The sequence below is a fragment of the Xiphophorus maculatus genome, chromosome 1 (genome assembly GCF_002775205.1).
Source record: "Xiphophorus maculatus strain JP 163 A chromosome 1, X_maculatus-5.0-male, whole genome shotgun sequence".
Classification (NCBI taxonomy): domain Eukaryota; kingdom Metazoa; phylum Chordata; class Actinopteri; order Cyprinodontiformes; family Poeciliidae; genus Xiphophorus; species Xiphophorus maculatus.
Window position 1 is genome coordinate 18,808,008 of NC_036443.1, and position 16,710 is coordinate 18,824,717.

Consider the following 16,710-nt stretch of genomic DNA (forward strand, 5'->3'; position numbering starts at 1 on the left):
AGAACTGCTTATTTTTTTGTTTGTTTTTTAAACTGTTATTGGCTCTACTGGCTTTTATTTGACAGTTGTCAGGAAGGAACAATTGTCATCCGGCCAGGACTCGGAATGCGTGACGGCCGCATCGAAGTCCAAGGTCTCTATATATGGGTCGCACACTTTATCCCTGAGCCATTGTCATGCTCAACAGAGAACTATTTAATCCATCATTAAAAAAATAAGGAGATTACTGCACAACTTCAAACCTACCAAGACATACATCCAATTGAGATTCTGTTGACCTGAAAATCGATGTTCAAAATAAGGATCGAGGCTATTTCTGCCAGCGTTTGAGCTATTTCTAAGAAAGTTAAATATTTAATGTCTTTAGGTTTGCAAAGCAGATAGAAACAAACCCCAAAACAGTTCAAGAAAATATTGACTAACTACAAGTCAGACTCTTCAGGTTTTTAACTGTACAGGACAGGAAAATGTAATTTTCTTAATACTTCACAATTTTAATCTACTGTCATTCATATAAAAACAAAAAATAGAAGTTACTGGAGTTAATGTACAAAAGCTCAAGGTGATGTGAAAACTTTTTCAAAACACTAATTCTACTAAAGTAATATATATTTACAGTTGATTGTCATTCTTACTTTTTGCTATCGTACACAAAGTTTAGCTCTTTGGTTTCTTACTAATCGTTGACCATCATTTTCTCTTCACTGTCATTTTTTTCTCCACTTCTTTTTAAATACTTTATTGTCCAAATTAATTACTACATTAGTTGTATCTTTTGTATGTGCATTTCAGGCATGACTAAGGTCGAGGAGAAGCTGAAGGCAGGTCGTGTGAAGAGACCAGAGGGCTGTGGGTTCAGCGATGAGCCTCAGAGAAGACCCTCATCTGCTCAGTCCTCCAAGAAAGAGCCAGTGACAGCAAGCTCGGGTGAGAACCAAGATCTATGAAATCCTTAAATAAATAAAAAATAGGGAACCTAAAAAAATTTATTAACCTATTCTGATTATATACAAAATCTGAAAAAACAAAAAAGGATGTCTAAGTTTGCTCAGATATATTGTCTTAATGCATAGTTTATAAGAGAATCTAATCTTCACCCTCCATATAGTTTTTTTAATGAAGCCACAGCATTTCAAAAGCTGAGATTTATTAGATTTTTGCTTTTTTAATTAATTTGGGCAATACCACCTAATTTTGTTAGATGTTGAAGTACTTCCTGCTTTAAATTTGTTCGCTTCTTGATTTTCTGTGACTGCTTCATCCTACTCAGGATGGAGAGGTAGCTTGACCAGATCCCAGCCATTATTATGTAAGAAGCACGTAGGAGAAAGGTCACTAGTGTGTAACAAAGCTACATTTAAAATTACCCGGACTAGGAAGCCTGTCATTAAATTTTTACAGGGGTGTAGAAATTTAATTAATTCTTCCTATCTGACATTGCGCGTACTGCTTTTCGCTGGGCTCGTCTGTTCAGTGTGATTCTGGGAATTTTAAAACAGATCTGATAGATTCATTTAAACTGAGTAAACATTAAGCAATAAAATGTTCCTAATCCTTAATATTTTACATGCATTTTACAAGCCTTCCTGCTTCCCATTTGTGCTCAGGTGGTGTTTCTGACACTCAGTGGCAGCGAACAATCTCGGAGCGAGGTGAAGTGGTGTGCCCGACTTGCTCCATTGTCACCAGGAAAACAATCCATGGTCTGAAGAAACACATGGAGATCTGCCAGAAGGTATGCAAGAAATACACCTGTCTACCACACAGAGAACCAAAACTTCACTGCAACTGGGTCAATATTCTATTTTGGTAGGGGAACACTGTTTTATGACTAAAGCTACCAAACTACAATGAGCATGTTTGTTTAGATGCTAAGATCTGGCTGCGGACCAGAGCACATAGCCTGACTAATTAATTGTAACAGTAGCATCATTAGTTGTTGTACATTTTTAGTGTTAAATTTTTAACACTAAAGAAGCATGATACCATGATATTGATACTGTGAAACCATAATAAGTAGTTTCTCAAAGTTATAATTCTGTGTGACCTCTAATAACTCCTTGCATATTCTGTGATGTTATGCGATATAACATGATAGTGAATAAGCATATTACCTCGATTACTGTTTCATCCATTAAATTTCAACTCTACATTGTACAGATATGATCCAGAAATACCACAATGTTTTTCAGGTGCTGAGTCTGTATTATCAGCAGTGATATAGTGACACCCTCCCTGTGGATCGGTAGTTAACTATGCCATTTGCAGACCAAATCCTCCATCTTCCAGAGTCATCTTATGACATAGGCAGACCTTGCTAATTAGATTACATTTACATGTTATATTTGTTTTTGTGTTGATGAACCAAATTTGCCTTTTCAGGGCCTGATTTTGGCTTTTATAACAAAAATCCATCTGTACGCAATCAGGCTTTTTTAAAGTGACAACTGTACTGTATATACACTAGATGACTATGAAAATAAAATCTGCCAGCATCTCCAGCCTGTGCAGTATTTTTACTAGTTTCTGGTTGTAATATACAGTACAGACCAAAAGTTTGGACACAACTGTGTCCAAACTTTTGGTCTGTACTGTAATAATTTTTTTATCTTATACCTCAGGGGTTGGGTTTTTTTATGAGAACTGACCAGATTGCTGACTACATGTTTGTGCGTTGATTGATTCAGTTTAGTGAAAAGCCAACTTTAGTTTTTGTTTCAGGTATGTAAATGATTCTCTGTTTGGCCCTCTCTGTCCTCAGCTCCAGGATGCCCTAAAGTGCCAGCAGTGCCAGAAACAGTTCCGGTCCAAAGCTGGTCTAAACTACCACACCATGGCAGAACACAGCACCAAGGTACTCTGGCATGTGTTGTGTTTTTTTGTGTTAAATGCACACCTTCTTGTGTCTTCTTTGTGTATCAATCTTAGCCTGACCCTGAGGAAAGTGCTTTGGGTGTTTTGAGAGTTTTGTGAGTGTTTTGACACCAGAGAATTTCAGCTGTTTGGAAACTGCTCTGACTTTTTCTTGCGTTGATGTGCTTCTTCTTATCTGGGCCCATGAAGTTATACCTTATGTTTAAATATCTTTCCATTCAGTAAAATACATCTCTGTTTTTAATTCCTTACAATTGTAATGGAACTCATAACCTGGATGATGGCATTTTTGTTTTATTGCTCCTATTTCTTTCTGGACCTGTCTTAAGTCTGTCGACCAAGAGCTTCATTAAGATACTATCATGCCCGGTTTTGCATTAGAGCAATGACACTGCAATGAAGTTTGTTAAATAATTCAAAGCTGCTTATTTGTAAAGGTATCATAAAAAATTAACGACTCTACAGGCAGTAAACTTTGAGGCTTGTAGTATGTCGCTAGGTGGTGAGCACCTAGGCTCCAAGGAGCTGATACATGGGCTCGTACATGTATATTTATGAAGTGTGTCATGCTTGGTAGTTTTGGAGTAATGATCCATTTGCACCAGCAAAATTAAACTGAGCGAATCAGCCATATATCTTCTGAAGGGACTTGTAGCCAGACATTACTGGCATCCTTTCAACTCAGTGGAGATGACTTCAGCATGTTAGGTATGTAAGATCTTCAGAGATATGAGAAGGCACGTTATCTCAGTAAAATAACAATGCACAGCATATTTTATACATGATCATAAATAGTTAGTGAAAATATAAAAGATCTCAGTATTTTGGATATAGTTTTGCCACTTGTGTTTTTGTACCCAAATCTCAGAGTAGGTCCTGACTGAAGTAATGGAAAGCTGAAATTAAACTTGTTCCTTTCTGATTGAAGGACAGTTACCATACTCACTCTAGCCACAGCAGCGACCCCTATTTTTAAATTATTTATGGCAAAAAATATTTATTATGTATTTGTAAGGCAAGTTGGTATTTCCACTGATCATATTTATGCAGGCATTACTGCAGAAAAGAACATTATACCGCAGCAGTAGCATTTGCTAAATCAGATTTATTTATCTAGTGGCTTTGATTTATAGAAGCATCATTTTTTAATGTCCTGTCAATCTTTCAGCCCTTAACTTGAACTCTGGTCCTTTTTTTTATGTGTAGCGATTCTTTTTACTGTATTATTTATAAGTATTTGATATTGATGTGGTTATTTTATTAATATTACCCTTAATTGACTTATTTTTGTCCCTATTTTTGCAGCCATAAACTATACTAGTTTATAGTAGCTGCATACCACTGGTGCTGTAATTTGGTATTTTTGTAGCATGTAGTTTTCAGGACCTTTGGCCCTTTGTGTTTGAAGTGTTTGTACATGGACTAGGCTATTTAAAAACCTTATTTCCATAGTCTGTACGATAGTTAGGTTGTGCCCTGGAAAGGCCTCTAGTCCATCACAGGACAAGTAATTCTTTGTCTCCCCTGGTGGTTCTCACTCTTCTTTTGTTCTATATATATTAGAGAAATTAATAATGCATGTTGGTGCACAGCTATCCTTTTTTTGCCCGTCAGTGTAAATCACAGGCTCAATCTGCAGGCAAACATTATTGTTGAGATAAAAGGGCATCTCCTCTTTACCTTCACCTTTTATCTGATGCAGAGTTGCATGCCGTGTGTCTCATGGAGCGTTTTACGCTTGAGTAAACACGTGAAGTTAACCCCCCTGGGATTACTGAGTAGGTCCAGACTCTTTTCAGTGCCTCACTTTTCTTTTTTCTATCTGGCAGCCTTACCATCTGTTGTTCTGGTCTTGGCTGCGTTTGGCACCAGGCGACATTCAAGTTAAAACATGAGTTTGACAGTTGTCACAAACACGCCTTGAGTAACAGCCTCACCATGAAATCATTCAATGATCCTGCCACAGTGTGAACAAATGAGAGGGAGAAGATGCTTTCTTGGTACAATGTTATTGTGATATGAGGAAGCGGGTGGTGTTGTGGTGCGACAAGCTTATATGACGGTGTGTTTGTTCCTCCTCAGCCCTCAGGGAGCGAAGGCCAGACGGGCAACGAGCACGAAGAGAGAGAACGGCTGCGGCGAGTGCTCAAACAGATGGGACGAATCAAGTGTCCTACTGAGGTATTCTTCTCTCTAGTTCTTTCCATGGCCTTGTCTCTTTTCTGCCTTTTATCATATATCATAATTTTTTTTAAACATCTGTCATTCACATTTTTGTCAGTTTTGCTGTCTAAAGTGACATAATCCCTTTTCCACATTTGCCGGTTTGGATTTGGTGTCTTTTTTTCTCAGACTCCTCACATGTGCCACTCTCATTTTACAAGGCTCCGATCCAGTCTGGAAAATTAATTTTAGTATTTTTAATATCAAAATAACTTAAGTAAATGATAGTATGGAAAAAAATGATCTTGTTTAGACTGTCTTCCCTGAATGACTGTGTGTGTACATGGTTGTTTGTCCTCTGTGTCCCTGTGACGGACGGACGGACGGATGGATGTTCTGACAAATTTTATATTAGTTTTACTCATCTATCCATCCATTTGCCCATACCTTGCCCGACCCCTTTAATTTTTGCCAGTTCTAACACATTGGAACCACAAACATCATTGTATTTTATTTTAATTTTATGTGCTAGGTTACCAGAAATATATAGTAGTGCATGACTGAAGTGGAAGGAAATAAAAAATGCTTTTCAGTTTTGGCAAATAAAAATCTGAAAAGAATAGTGTGTCTGTATTCAGCCTTTCTCTGATATCTTAAATACAGTACAAAGAACTTCCTTGGTTTTATTAGTTGAATTATTTTAATCTCATATCATATATTTACTATCATATTGAAAAACTGCGTCAATAGAGGCAAATTGTTATCAGCATACTCCATTGGCAAAGATTTTAGTCTGCAGATATGCAAAGTTGGTAGAGACATACCCTCCAAAATGTGCAGCTGTAATTTCAATGAAAGGTAATCTTCTATCATTTTTATATTTTTATTTGTTAAAAAAAAAGAAAACCAAGTATGGTGCTCCTCCCTCTTTACAATTATGCATTATTTTGTGTTCATTCATCAAGTAAAATCCAAAAAAACTGCTTTTAAATTTATGGTTGTGACTCCACAAAATATGAAGAAGCCAATAGACGAATGAATCTTTTTGCTAGGTTTCATCCATCCATGCCACGTTTGTGGATTGTGTCGCTTCCATATTGACAGTCTGATTTCTGTAGAAACATCTTTCCTTCCAGCTTCCTAAAGGCATGACATTTTGACAAGAAAAATGTGTTGGAAGAATGATTTCAACTTCCTCTACTTTAATTTCTGATATGATGCCTAAGCTATGTCATCACTCAGTTCCTGTTTCTGGGACTACAAAAGGTTGCAGAGAAGAAGGAAATTTGAAAAACTGATTGCCTGATTGATGTTTAGTAGTAACATGTTTGGACACAGAAAAATTACCACCTGTCAAACATCAACTAAAAACCGCTGACTAAATCCAGTAATACTGTTCCTTTTAACATTGAGATTTTTTGCCTTCCTGGCTAAATGTTCATCCTGTCTCATCTCTTGTCATTGTTGTCACACCATCTTACAAACCTTTTGTGCACAAACATGCATACACGCATACACATATATGTATATACACAGGGTTGTTCAGCCCACTTTTCCAGTCTGATGGGCTACCAGTATCACCAGCAGCGTTGTGGAAGAGAGTTTTCTGATGATGAGAGGCCTGTGTTTCTGTGCCAGCACTGTGGGAAGAGCTACCGCTCCAAGGCAGGCAGAGACTACCACATACGCACTGAGCACCCGCCGACCATCACCACCGTCACGACAGCGACAAATGCCAATAACTACAAGAACAACATCACTGACACCAACAACAATACAGGCAAGGAAAGGGTAAGTGGATCTTTGAGAGGACTGATGAAATATTGTCGGAGCATCAAGAATTTCTCCCAAATGAGTTCTGTCTTTGTTTTTCCAGGGGATCTCTGAAGATTCTCCGTTAGTAGGGAAGAAAAAAGAGCAAAACTTGCTCGAGAGGAAAGACTGGCCGGAGAAAATCCCAACCAGCCAGCCTAAAGAGAGAGACTTGGAAAAGGAAGAGGAGAGAAAACAAAGCAAAGAGAAAGCAGCACAAATTAAGAATCAGGGGGAGGACTTTGAAAGGACACCCAGCGGCCGAGTGAGGCGGCAGTCTGCTCAGGTGGCCGTGTTCCACCTGCAGGAGATAGCAGAGGATGAGCTGGCCAAAGACTGGGGCACCAAGCGACGCATCAAGGACGACCTGGTGCCTGACAGCAAAAGGGTGAGGAGACATTACATACAGTGCTGGCTAGAATATTCATATTGATAAAAGTTTTTTACATTTTGTCATGTCACAAACACAAACCTCGGTAAATTTTATTTGGACAACAAACAAAAACGTACAGCCAGAGGAACAATGTAATGTTTTAGTTTAAATCCAGTTGAGAATCTGTAGCAAGACTAGACATTGATGTTCACAAACACTCTCAATCTATTGAGAATGAGATTTGAAAAACTTTTAGAAATATGCCCTTAAATGTTCTATAAAGGTGTGTATACAGGGCAGTTCAATGCATGTCTACACACCACACGTTTTAGCATATGCACTACATTGCTTGGGTCAGCCACATAAAATACCTGTAAATAGATTAAGGCTTGTGAAATACCTAGAGAAAATGTAAAAAATCTGAAGTAATGTGAAGATGTTTGCAATGCACTGTGGTAAATGATTAATGACAGCATGAATACATAAGTGCAAAAAAGAAAGACAAATATCTATTGAAATGAGTTAAACTTTATTTCAGTTAACAATTCAGGAAAAATGTTCTCTTCTGTACAGTTGAACTACACTCGTCCTGGCCTCCCCAACTTCAGCCCAGAGCTACTGGAGACCTGGAAGAACCAAGTGAAGGAGAAGGGCTTCATTTGCTGCACAAATGCTGTATGAAAATTCCTCTTGTTAACATGTCAAAACACAGAAAACAAATCTGTTTGGTTAAAGTACATAGTTTGTAAAAAGAAAGGGTAAACTATTTCTGGGATTTTATTTATGAAGGAGAGGTTTAAATAATCACTTCAGTTTTTTTAACTATAATAAGAGTTTTATAAATATGTTCACTGACTCATTATGATCCCTTGCTCTTGTTTTTACTTCAGAATTGTGAAGCTGTATATTCCAGCGTCTCTGGGCTGAAGGCACACCTTGCCAACTGCAGCCAGGTACAGACCTCCATCTGCAGCAGTTCTATCAACTACCTAAATCACACCTATCTGTTGTGACAACATCATATAAGCTGAAATGTACTCAAATAGAAGCCAATCCAATATTTGAACCTGAGGTCATCTGCCAGACCAGATGTTTCCTCTTCAGTTTGTCTGTAGTCAACATAGGTCAAAGAAAATGTTGAAATTCATCACCAAAAAATAAAAAAGTAGGTAATTTAGTAGAATCTGATGCTCATGTCTGTCCCCATAGAACTAGGCCTGTCGCGATAAACAATAAATCAATAAATCGCACAATAAATTAAAACTATCGACCTCATTTTAATTAAGGGCTTTATCGTTTCTTCTGGCCTTTTTCTCTTTCTATTGATGACACTGAATGAAAAAAGGCTCCACTGACCTCTCCCTTCCTCATTTCCTTAGCGTAATGCCCAGTGCACACTACATGATCTTAGAGTTGCCGGCCGACTGTTGGCCCACTTTCAAAAGCTGAGAGATCACACATTAGCCGACAGAAATAACTGTTCGATCAGGTTCGATCCTGCCGTGTGGTGTCCAGCAAAGGGCACAAAATAATGGCTACAAGTCCAGTTAACTAATTTTAAAACCAGGCATTAATCAATGCTTTACTACAATCTACCTGCAATGCATGTGGCTAGTCTCAGTCCTGACTAAATGAAAATCATAACCTATTTATGTCGCGTTAATGAAGAACAGCTGAAAAGTTACCGGGTTTATCAACAGCGGTAACAATTTAGCTCCAACTCCTCCCCTTGTCATTTCTGTATTCTTTGCACGAAATGTTGAATAAACATTAATGTTGTTTCCACATATCATCTCCAATGTCCGCTGGACTTCGGGTTGCCCTGTGTCAGTTGTTTGGGATTCCCCTCCATAATTTCCCCTCAGAAAGCACGGAGGGGAATCTGCGCTTTCTGATTGGCTGCCTGTCACATTCAACAGGCTGCGTTAACAGTCCCAGTCTCAGCTCCCTGATTAAGATCGGAGCAGCCACGACAATCTATTGTAACACAGCACACACTACAGGATGATCGGTTACGAAATTGCACGGCCAACGTTCTAAGATTGTCGTAAGGAGAAAATCGGGGCAGAAAATTGTGTAGTGTGAACTATTGCATCAGGTAGTCGGATGTGCCCGTCTTCTCTATCTAAATCTAATGACTACTGAAGTGCAATATAGTATACAGACTTCATAATCTGTACTCTTTTGGTTGAATGCAGTATTTATTTCCACTTTGGCTTTATGTTGTTTAGTTTTTATTCAAGTACATTTTTTGTTAATGGAGACTGAGAATCCATTTTATTTTTGTTTTTGGTTGCTTTTTTTATTTTGTTTATCAGTTCCAGTGTTAAGTGTTCTTTTGAAAATAAAGTGTATTTATCTTTGGCAGGAAATCGCATGCATTATTACTTTTTTTTTCATTAAATCAGTGTAAAAAGCTCTTCAAACAATATTATTGTTTATCGCAATAATTTTTGAGACAATTAGTTGCTCAGCAAAATTTGCTATCGTGACAGGCCTACATACTGTAGAACAGATATGATAAGGCATAGAACTCATATCTCATAAGACAACCTTTAATTAAGAGTTCTCTTTGCTTATCTGAAAGAAAAGGTCATTGGAAATCTTAAACTTGTAAAGCTTGATACGACTCATTCAGTCTCATAGAAAATGTCGGACTAATTAAATATTCAGTTCTTCTGACAGAAAAGTTCACATATTGGTCTAAATCTTGTTTTATTGTTTGGTTATTGTAATTTTATTACAGATAAACCCCAAAAGGTAATTTACTTACTCATTGAACAAAAGATATCAACAAACATCAGCGTGTCTACTAACTGAGGAACAATTGGGAAACACTGCCCCCTTACAGCCAGTGTAACCCTTTGGTTGAAGTAATTTTAACGAGATACTTCTTGCAATTTATCAACTAGTCTCTGACATCAGTCTGAGGAACGTTTGCCTCACTACTTGTCATTTTAAGTGGGAATAAATATGTAGGTGTACTAATTTATTCCTTTAAAAATGTGCATATTTTATAACATTTTATAAAACATGTCTTTTGGGCCTTTATTGTTTATTTACATCACTTGTATTTCTCAGTTTACGATTAATAATTAAGATTAATGTTAAATATCCATATGACCACAAAAACACATAGATTGACGAAAACCAAACTTAGGCATATGCACAATGATCCATTCATGAATAAATTTGAAACACTCAATAAAGGAGATAAACACATCCCTGAAGAACACATTTGTAAGTAATGCACATCCATTGAATCTTTCTACTTAACATGATGAGCTTGTTATGCATGCTTATTGTATATTTGAGTTAGTTCAAGTTAGTCTTCATACTGTATTTATGCATTTTTTGTTTCTACTTGTCTGTGTGTTTTTCAGGGTGGTGGTGAAATGGGAAAGTACACCTGTCTGATCTGTCAGAAGGAGTTTAGCTCAGAGAGCGGTGTTAAATATCATATTAGTAAGACACACTCACAGGTGGGTCTCTCTCTGTGGAAACTTAAACAGCCATTAAGAATGCACTAACATAAACATACAGTATATTTGAACATGAATGTGCCAGCTTCATTGAGAAAAACTTTTTTAAATTAAATGCCACATTCTTAGATCACCATGCAAAACATTCTTAGGACCTATGTTTTGCATGCAAACTGAGCCGTTTTTTTCCCTGTTAATGAGTGTATATGCAGTGTGTCTGATAATTGTGTAGCATTATGCACAAACACATCACTGAAGTGGCTGCTATGAAGGAAATGAAAAAACATAAATCTTACTACAGAAAAGTTTCCTAAAACTAATGAAAATTATCCTGATCGCTCCCTTTGCAGTATAAGAAGCTAATAAAAAGTGCCATAAAAGTAACTGCTCAGCAAGAATTACTTGGCGGCCCATTCTCTGGGAGGAGTGAAGGCCAAAATGATAAATAAATGATCAAAGCAACCTGAAGTTCTTTAATGCAGAACTAATGGCTGATCACCTCCATGCCAAGCTGCATTGATGCAATAATTTAAGCAAAAGGAGCCCCAGCAATGTATTGAGTCAAAATACTGTGCAGTACATCAACTTACTTCTCAGTAGATCGATCATTTTTAATTGGTCTTTTTCTATTTTCTAATTGTTCTATATATATGTATGAATTATCAGTTGCAAGTTATAGTCATCAATTCTAACAGATGCACACTTCACTGATATCACTTTGTGTGTTGTTAAGTAATATTCCTTTATGTTTGCACTTGTTATGTTTTATATTTATGTTTGTTCAAATTCTAATTGATTTAATGTGCTTTTTTGTAGAACTGGTTTCGTGCATCAACCAGCCAAGTGGTTTCTGGTAGCAAGAGCAAAGGGTTGGAGAACAATGGATTCAAAGCTGAGGTGAGGAACGGTGCCACCTCAGGTAAAAAGAGGGGCCGGAAACCAAAAGAACGCCCCCTGATGGACGAGTCTCTACAAACAAAGACAGATGCCCTCACCACCGCCCAAAATTCACCTCCAGCCATGACCCCTCCCTCTTGCTCAGCACAGTCCCCAGCCCTGATCCCTGACCAAACGGACAGTGATGATCCAGGCCAGGAGAGGCAAATCCCCCCCTCTGCCTCCAGACGGAACAAAACCAAGAAGATCTTTTTGTCAGAGTAGCACTGCTTTTATCAACCCTGGAGTCAAAATGGATGCTTTTGGTAAACGTGCCGCCTGGAAGCTAAAAGGACCTTTCCATCTTGGCACTGAGTAGAAAGCCAGATCAACAATGAAAACTTTAAAGATTTTAAAAGAGTCTTTAAATCTTGGTTTTATACCTTAGAGTTAATGTGTGCACTGGTATGAACATTTATCACCACAGTAGTGCATTTCCTCCATTCCACTTCTGTTTCCTTTATAGGGCACACATTTCAGTTTCTGTTCCCACAGCAAAGGCCGTAAACCAAGTGCAAATCCAAACCCTAACGTTGATAGAAGTTTTTAAACAGAAGTAGTATCCCAAATAGATAAATAATAATAATTTTCTCCGCAAGAGTCAAATTGTTTTGAAAGGATTTAAAAAGGAAATTCTATTAGCATGGTGAAGTCATTTTATGATAGCTGGTGTTTTTTCATGTTTCTTCACAGATATACTGTATGTGTACATAAACAGTAACTATATATATATATATATATATATATATATATCTATATACTCAAAGTAATGATGCCATCCTTCGTTTTCAAGCCCGATGCGTCCAGTTGGCTTTTGGTCAGTCACAAATTTTGCAGTGTGTTTTAGTGCAACATTGTTTCAATGTATTATTTTTCCTTTTAGTTTTGCTTTCATTACTTTTTTGGGTTTCCGGTTCTTGTGAGCAAATTTCACATAAGCTACAATGTTCAGTTGTTTTATTTCCCCCAATGCTGTTCCTTTTACCTAACATTTCCATGGTTACTTTAGACTGAAGGTGATAATTAATACACCCAAAAAGGGATTTTTTTTTTTTTTTATCTCTTAAGATGATAATTCAATTACAATAACACACATTGATTTTATTTAATCGATTTCATTTAAAGAAGCGAAACAAGGTCTGGCCAAACAAAATATTTAGCAGAAGGAAGGATTTTTAACATTGTTGCACCGTTGCAGCACAATCAAATGACATATCTCTATTAAAAGGAGGCCATACTATGGACTCTGCTTTATTATAGGTCTAAGCTGCAGAGAAGATTTACAAAAGCTATCTTTTATAGAAAGGTTTAAGATGATAACCTTTTATTACACAGGCAAAACATGTAAATTAACATTCTCAGAAAGTGATGTATTTGAATGAATTAGCTAAAAGTTGTTGCCTTGCACTTTAACCCTCTACCCTTCTTGCTCTCCTCTTATCTTTTTTGCACTCTAAGACTATTCAATCTAGCCTGCAGGTCGTCTCTTTAACAGGAGTGGGAAAATGTTGCTCTGATCGAAAAGGAAACAGTTAACTCTGTCTGAACTGTAAAACAGGACTGTGTAATTATTGCTTACAGAGCCAAGCAAAATTGTTCATACCTTCCAAACGTTTTAACTTTTTTTTTTTCATTTCAACCACAAACTCCATCATGCTTTGTTTTATTTCATTGTGGTTAAATAACATGAAGTAGCAATTAGTTATAATGTATTTTTACTAATAATACACATGTGTATTACTCTGTAGATCACCTTTTCCTGAACAGTGTTTTACATTCAGCTTTGGTCTCATCTGACCAGGGTGACACTTTTCACACATTTGCTTTCCCCTGCATGGCTTGTGTCAATCTGCTAATCATTAGTTGTATTCTTATTTCTGCTTTTCCATAAAGGCCAGATTTGTAAAGTTTTCAAATAACTCAGCTCGGGATGCTGTTTTTATATTCTATCCCTGCTTTAAGTTTTTCTACAATTTCATCCCTGACCCGCCTGATGTGGCTCTTTGGTCTACATGATGCTGTTTGTTCATCAGTGTTTTCCAACAGTTCCTCTAGACCCTAGAGTCTAGGGCCTACGGGGAACAGCTGGGCTTATACTGAGATTTTACTTCTAGTAGTAAAATCTAGAACTGAAGTCTCTTGGTTGCATTAAACTTTATTTAGATGCAATAGATTAAAAGATGCTGAGCACATATGCAGTCCATGCTTTTTAGATTTTTTTTTTTACAATTTAAAGTAAATAAAAATCATTTATTATGTTTCTTGTTTTACACTAAGCACTACTTTGTGTTGGTTTATCACATACAATCCCATTAAAACACATTGGAATTTGTGCTTTTAACATGACAAACATTTGACAAGGCTCAAGGGGTATGAATGATTTTGCAAGGTACTGTATTCCAGAAAGCCATAACTGGTCTTAACAAAGTTCAGAGTTCCTCAACATTTCGACTTCAGATTAGATTACTTGATTACTTAATATGAGAGACTATATTCACTTTAACATGCTAAAAAGTCAAAGTAGATACTTGAATCCACAGTTATGTTAAACTTTTCAGCAAATGTAAACAACATATTACTTGGTTTATTTGTGCTGTTTGTGTGATAATGATGCTCACTTTTGAAAAAAGAAAAAAAAAATCACAAATCTATTTTAGATTTTCTTGTGTGTATTACTTAGATAGCCAGTCTGCTAGTTTTGGATATATTGTGATGTGAGGGATAATAAGGGTGCTTTACTTGCCACTTTACCTTAAAGACCTGATACAATGCACCTAAAATCTACAAATCCACCCAGCCTTCCTACTGGCAAGTTGTCTGAATTTTGGAGCAAAATGTCAAAGTTATGAAATCCAAGCACTGATGTCAGCTGAACATACCCTAGGAATATAGAGTTTAATATGTTATTGGTGTGTTCAAGTGGTTTCATCCCCGTGCTGTTACTTTTTATAATGTACAGCAAAAATTCAACTTGAATTCCTCCTGAACTAATCAGACAGTGGAGTGTATTCAGATGGGGATGAATATGTTTTTATAGTGGAATGGGCCTTTATCTGCTATTTAGGCTTAGTTGACAAAAAGCAGAAGTTAGAGAAGCACTGATCGGTCCATGGACGAGTTTTTAACACGAGTTGTCCAGACCTTGCGTGTATGCGTGTGCGCGAGTGTGTGTTTGTATTAAACGGTTAGCACCTTTGTAAAGAGTGGATGTCGGAGAACGGTGACACTCTCTGTTGAGTGTGATGCTGTGGCACAGAATCAGTTCGTCAGCTGCTTGTTTCTCGTCTCATACAACATTGCGTCGACTGTGTTTACCCGACAAGCTTTTGGTGTTGCAATATGATAGTTTAGCACTGCTTATAAGAGTGGATATTTTATATTTTATAACACCCTTTACTATCTGTCTTCCTATTACTTGGAAAACACATCTATCCTGCAGTGTGAATAAACTGCAACTTGTTTAAAACTTACAGCAATATACCATATTTAGCTGATTTTGTTGGCTTGCTAATTTTTTGATATTGATGTGTCTTCTTAGAAATGTGTGGCTTTTTTCCACCCACTCCCCGGTCCACGCCCCCAAATTTTCTTTAATTGCTTTAAAATGCTTTTTACATATATGAATTTTACATAACGATGTTGGAAAAATAATCGTAGACCACAAAAACTTTGTTGGCATACACTGTTATTTTGTCCATTTTGATGATGCACATGATTTCAGATTTTTTAGTACACAAAAACCCTGTTGAGAGAGTCATTTATTATTATTATTATTATTATTACATATAGATATGGGGGCAACAAGGCATATGTATGTGTGTTTGTTTCTGTATTTAGTGCACTTACTATAACATAAAATAGGCTTGAAAATAGGAGTGTTGTTGGAGATTTCTAGTGACCTGGACTGTGTGGTGTGACTTTTGTACCCAGGGAAACAGGAGGCTCAAGTGTCTTCCCTTTGTCAGCAATGTTATTTCCAAAACCAAGGTTAATCCTTAGAAATCCTCTTAGCCTATGAATTTTACCCTGGTTCGTTTTGTATGCTACCTACTTGAAAAGCAGGAACTGGCATCCGACTGGTGCCGGCCATTGTAATGAAATATTTGAGAGCTGCACGACAGCTCATAACTGTTTATGATACTTGGGTAACAGATAAAATTAGACTGATGATGTAATTAAGATTTCCATATCTGAAATTAAGCTGTATAGTACTTAACACTGGAGGAATCAGTTCCTCCTTTGTGTCTGAACTGTTACACTTTTTCTCCCAAAACTTGTTGTATTACCTGTGCATTAGTATCCCTTAACTAATTAATAAAGTTTAATGACTAAATCAGTGTCGTATATATGCAAGGTCTTTAGCAGTATTATTTTAAATGTCATTCACATTATGTACAATATATCCACAATAACTTCACTACAACTGGTAAAGGTTGTAGTGAAGTTAAAAGAGTTTTAGAGGACTATGCATACCTTAAACAAGGTATGCATGTTTTTCACAAGGTTGAAAAAACATAGTGTGACACCATTGTGTTTTTGCAGCTTGTTCTTGACATTTTCAAGAACAATTTGAAAATGTTTTTTTCTTGTGCGCTGTGTGACAAATAATGTGTCACTGTCAAAAACCTGTGGTTACCATATTGATAAATGTTACCATTGGAGGAACCTATAAAGGTTTCCCAAGAGTTCTCTACTTGGGTTCTTATTAGATATGAAGTGTCAGAAAGAATTTATTCTTGTTACTGCTACCTTAAGGAAAGAAACTCATTTCTCTGTTAGCACCTTTGCTAGTTTCTTTCTCCTGTTTTCAAATCCACCAAAAGAGGTGTCCAGCAGGTATCCTGATCAAATGCATAAATAACCTCAAATGATTTTGTTGTTGTTGTTTTAATTCAGAAAGGTCCCCACCCAATCTCTAAGGCTGAGTTGAACTACCCTATGAAGGAAGTTCATTTCAGCTATTGATAACCAAGAGCAGGTTCTTTCAGTCATGATTCAAATCTCATGAAAAGAGATGAGGGTCAGAATGTAGACTAACCAGCCTCATCCCTTCTCTTCACCACATTGTAG

The 16,710-nt window shown here is 36.9% G+C and overlaps 1 protein-coding gene across 5 annotated transcripts in view; it reads left to right on the plus strand.

The window, feature by feature from the left end:
• Positions 1 to 15,974, plus strand: part of znf512b (zinc finger protein 512B) — a 35,536-nt gene extending 19,562 nt beyond the window's left edge. For 4 of the 5 annotated variants that reach the window (XM_023332385.1, XM_023332382.1, XM_023332389.1 and 1 more), the window contains 10 exons: positions 793 to 927; positions 1,608 to 1,735; positions 2,762 to 2,854; positions 4,957 to 5,055; positions 6,574 to 6,828; positions 6,914 to 7,237; positions 7,796 to 7,897; positions 8,113 to 8,175; positions 10,606 to 10,704; positions 11,521 to 15,974. In XM_023332385.1, coding sequence (XP_023188153.1) covers positions 793 to 927; positions 1,608 to 1,735; positions 2,762 to 2,854; positions 4,957 to 5,055; positions 6,574 to 6,828; positions 6,914 to 7,237; positions 7,796 to 7,897; positions 8,113 to 8,175; positions 10,606 to 10,704; positions 11,521 to 11,865 — 1,643 coding nt within the window. In that variant the 3' untranslated portion in view covers positions 11,866 to 15,974. The remainder of the gene's footprint in view (positions 1 to 792; positions 928 to 1,607; positions 1,736 to 2,761; positions 2,855 to 4,956; positions 5,056 to 6,573; positions 6,829 to 6,913; positions 7,238 to 7,795; positions 7,898 to 8,112; positions 8,176 to 10,605; positions 10,705 to 11,520) is intronic. The other variant, XM_023332396.1, reaches the window with a different exon arrangement.
• Positions 15,975 to 16,710: the final 736 nt, after the last annotated feature.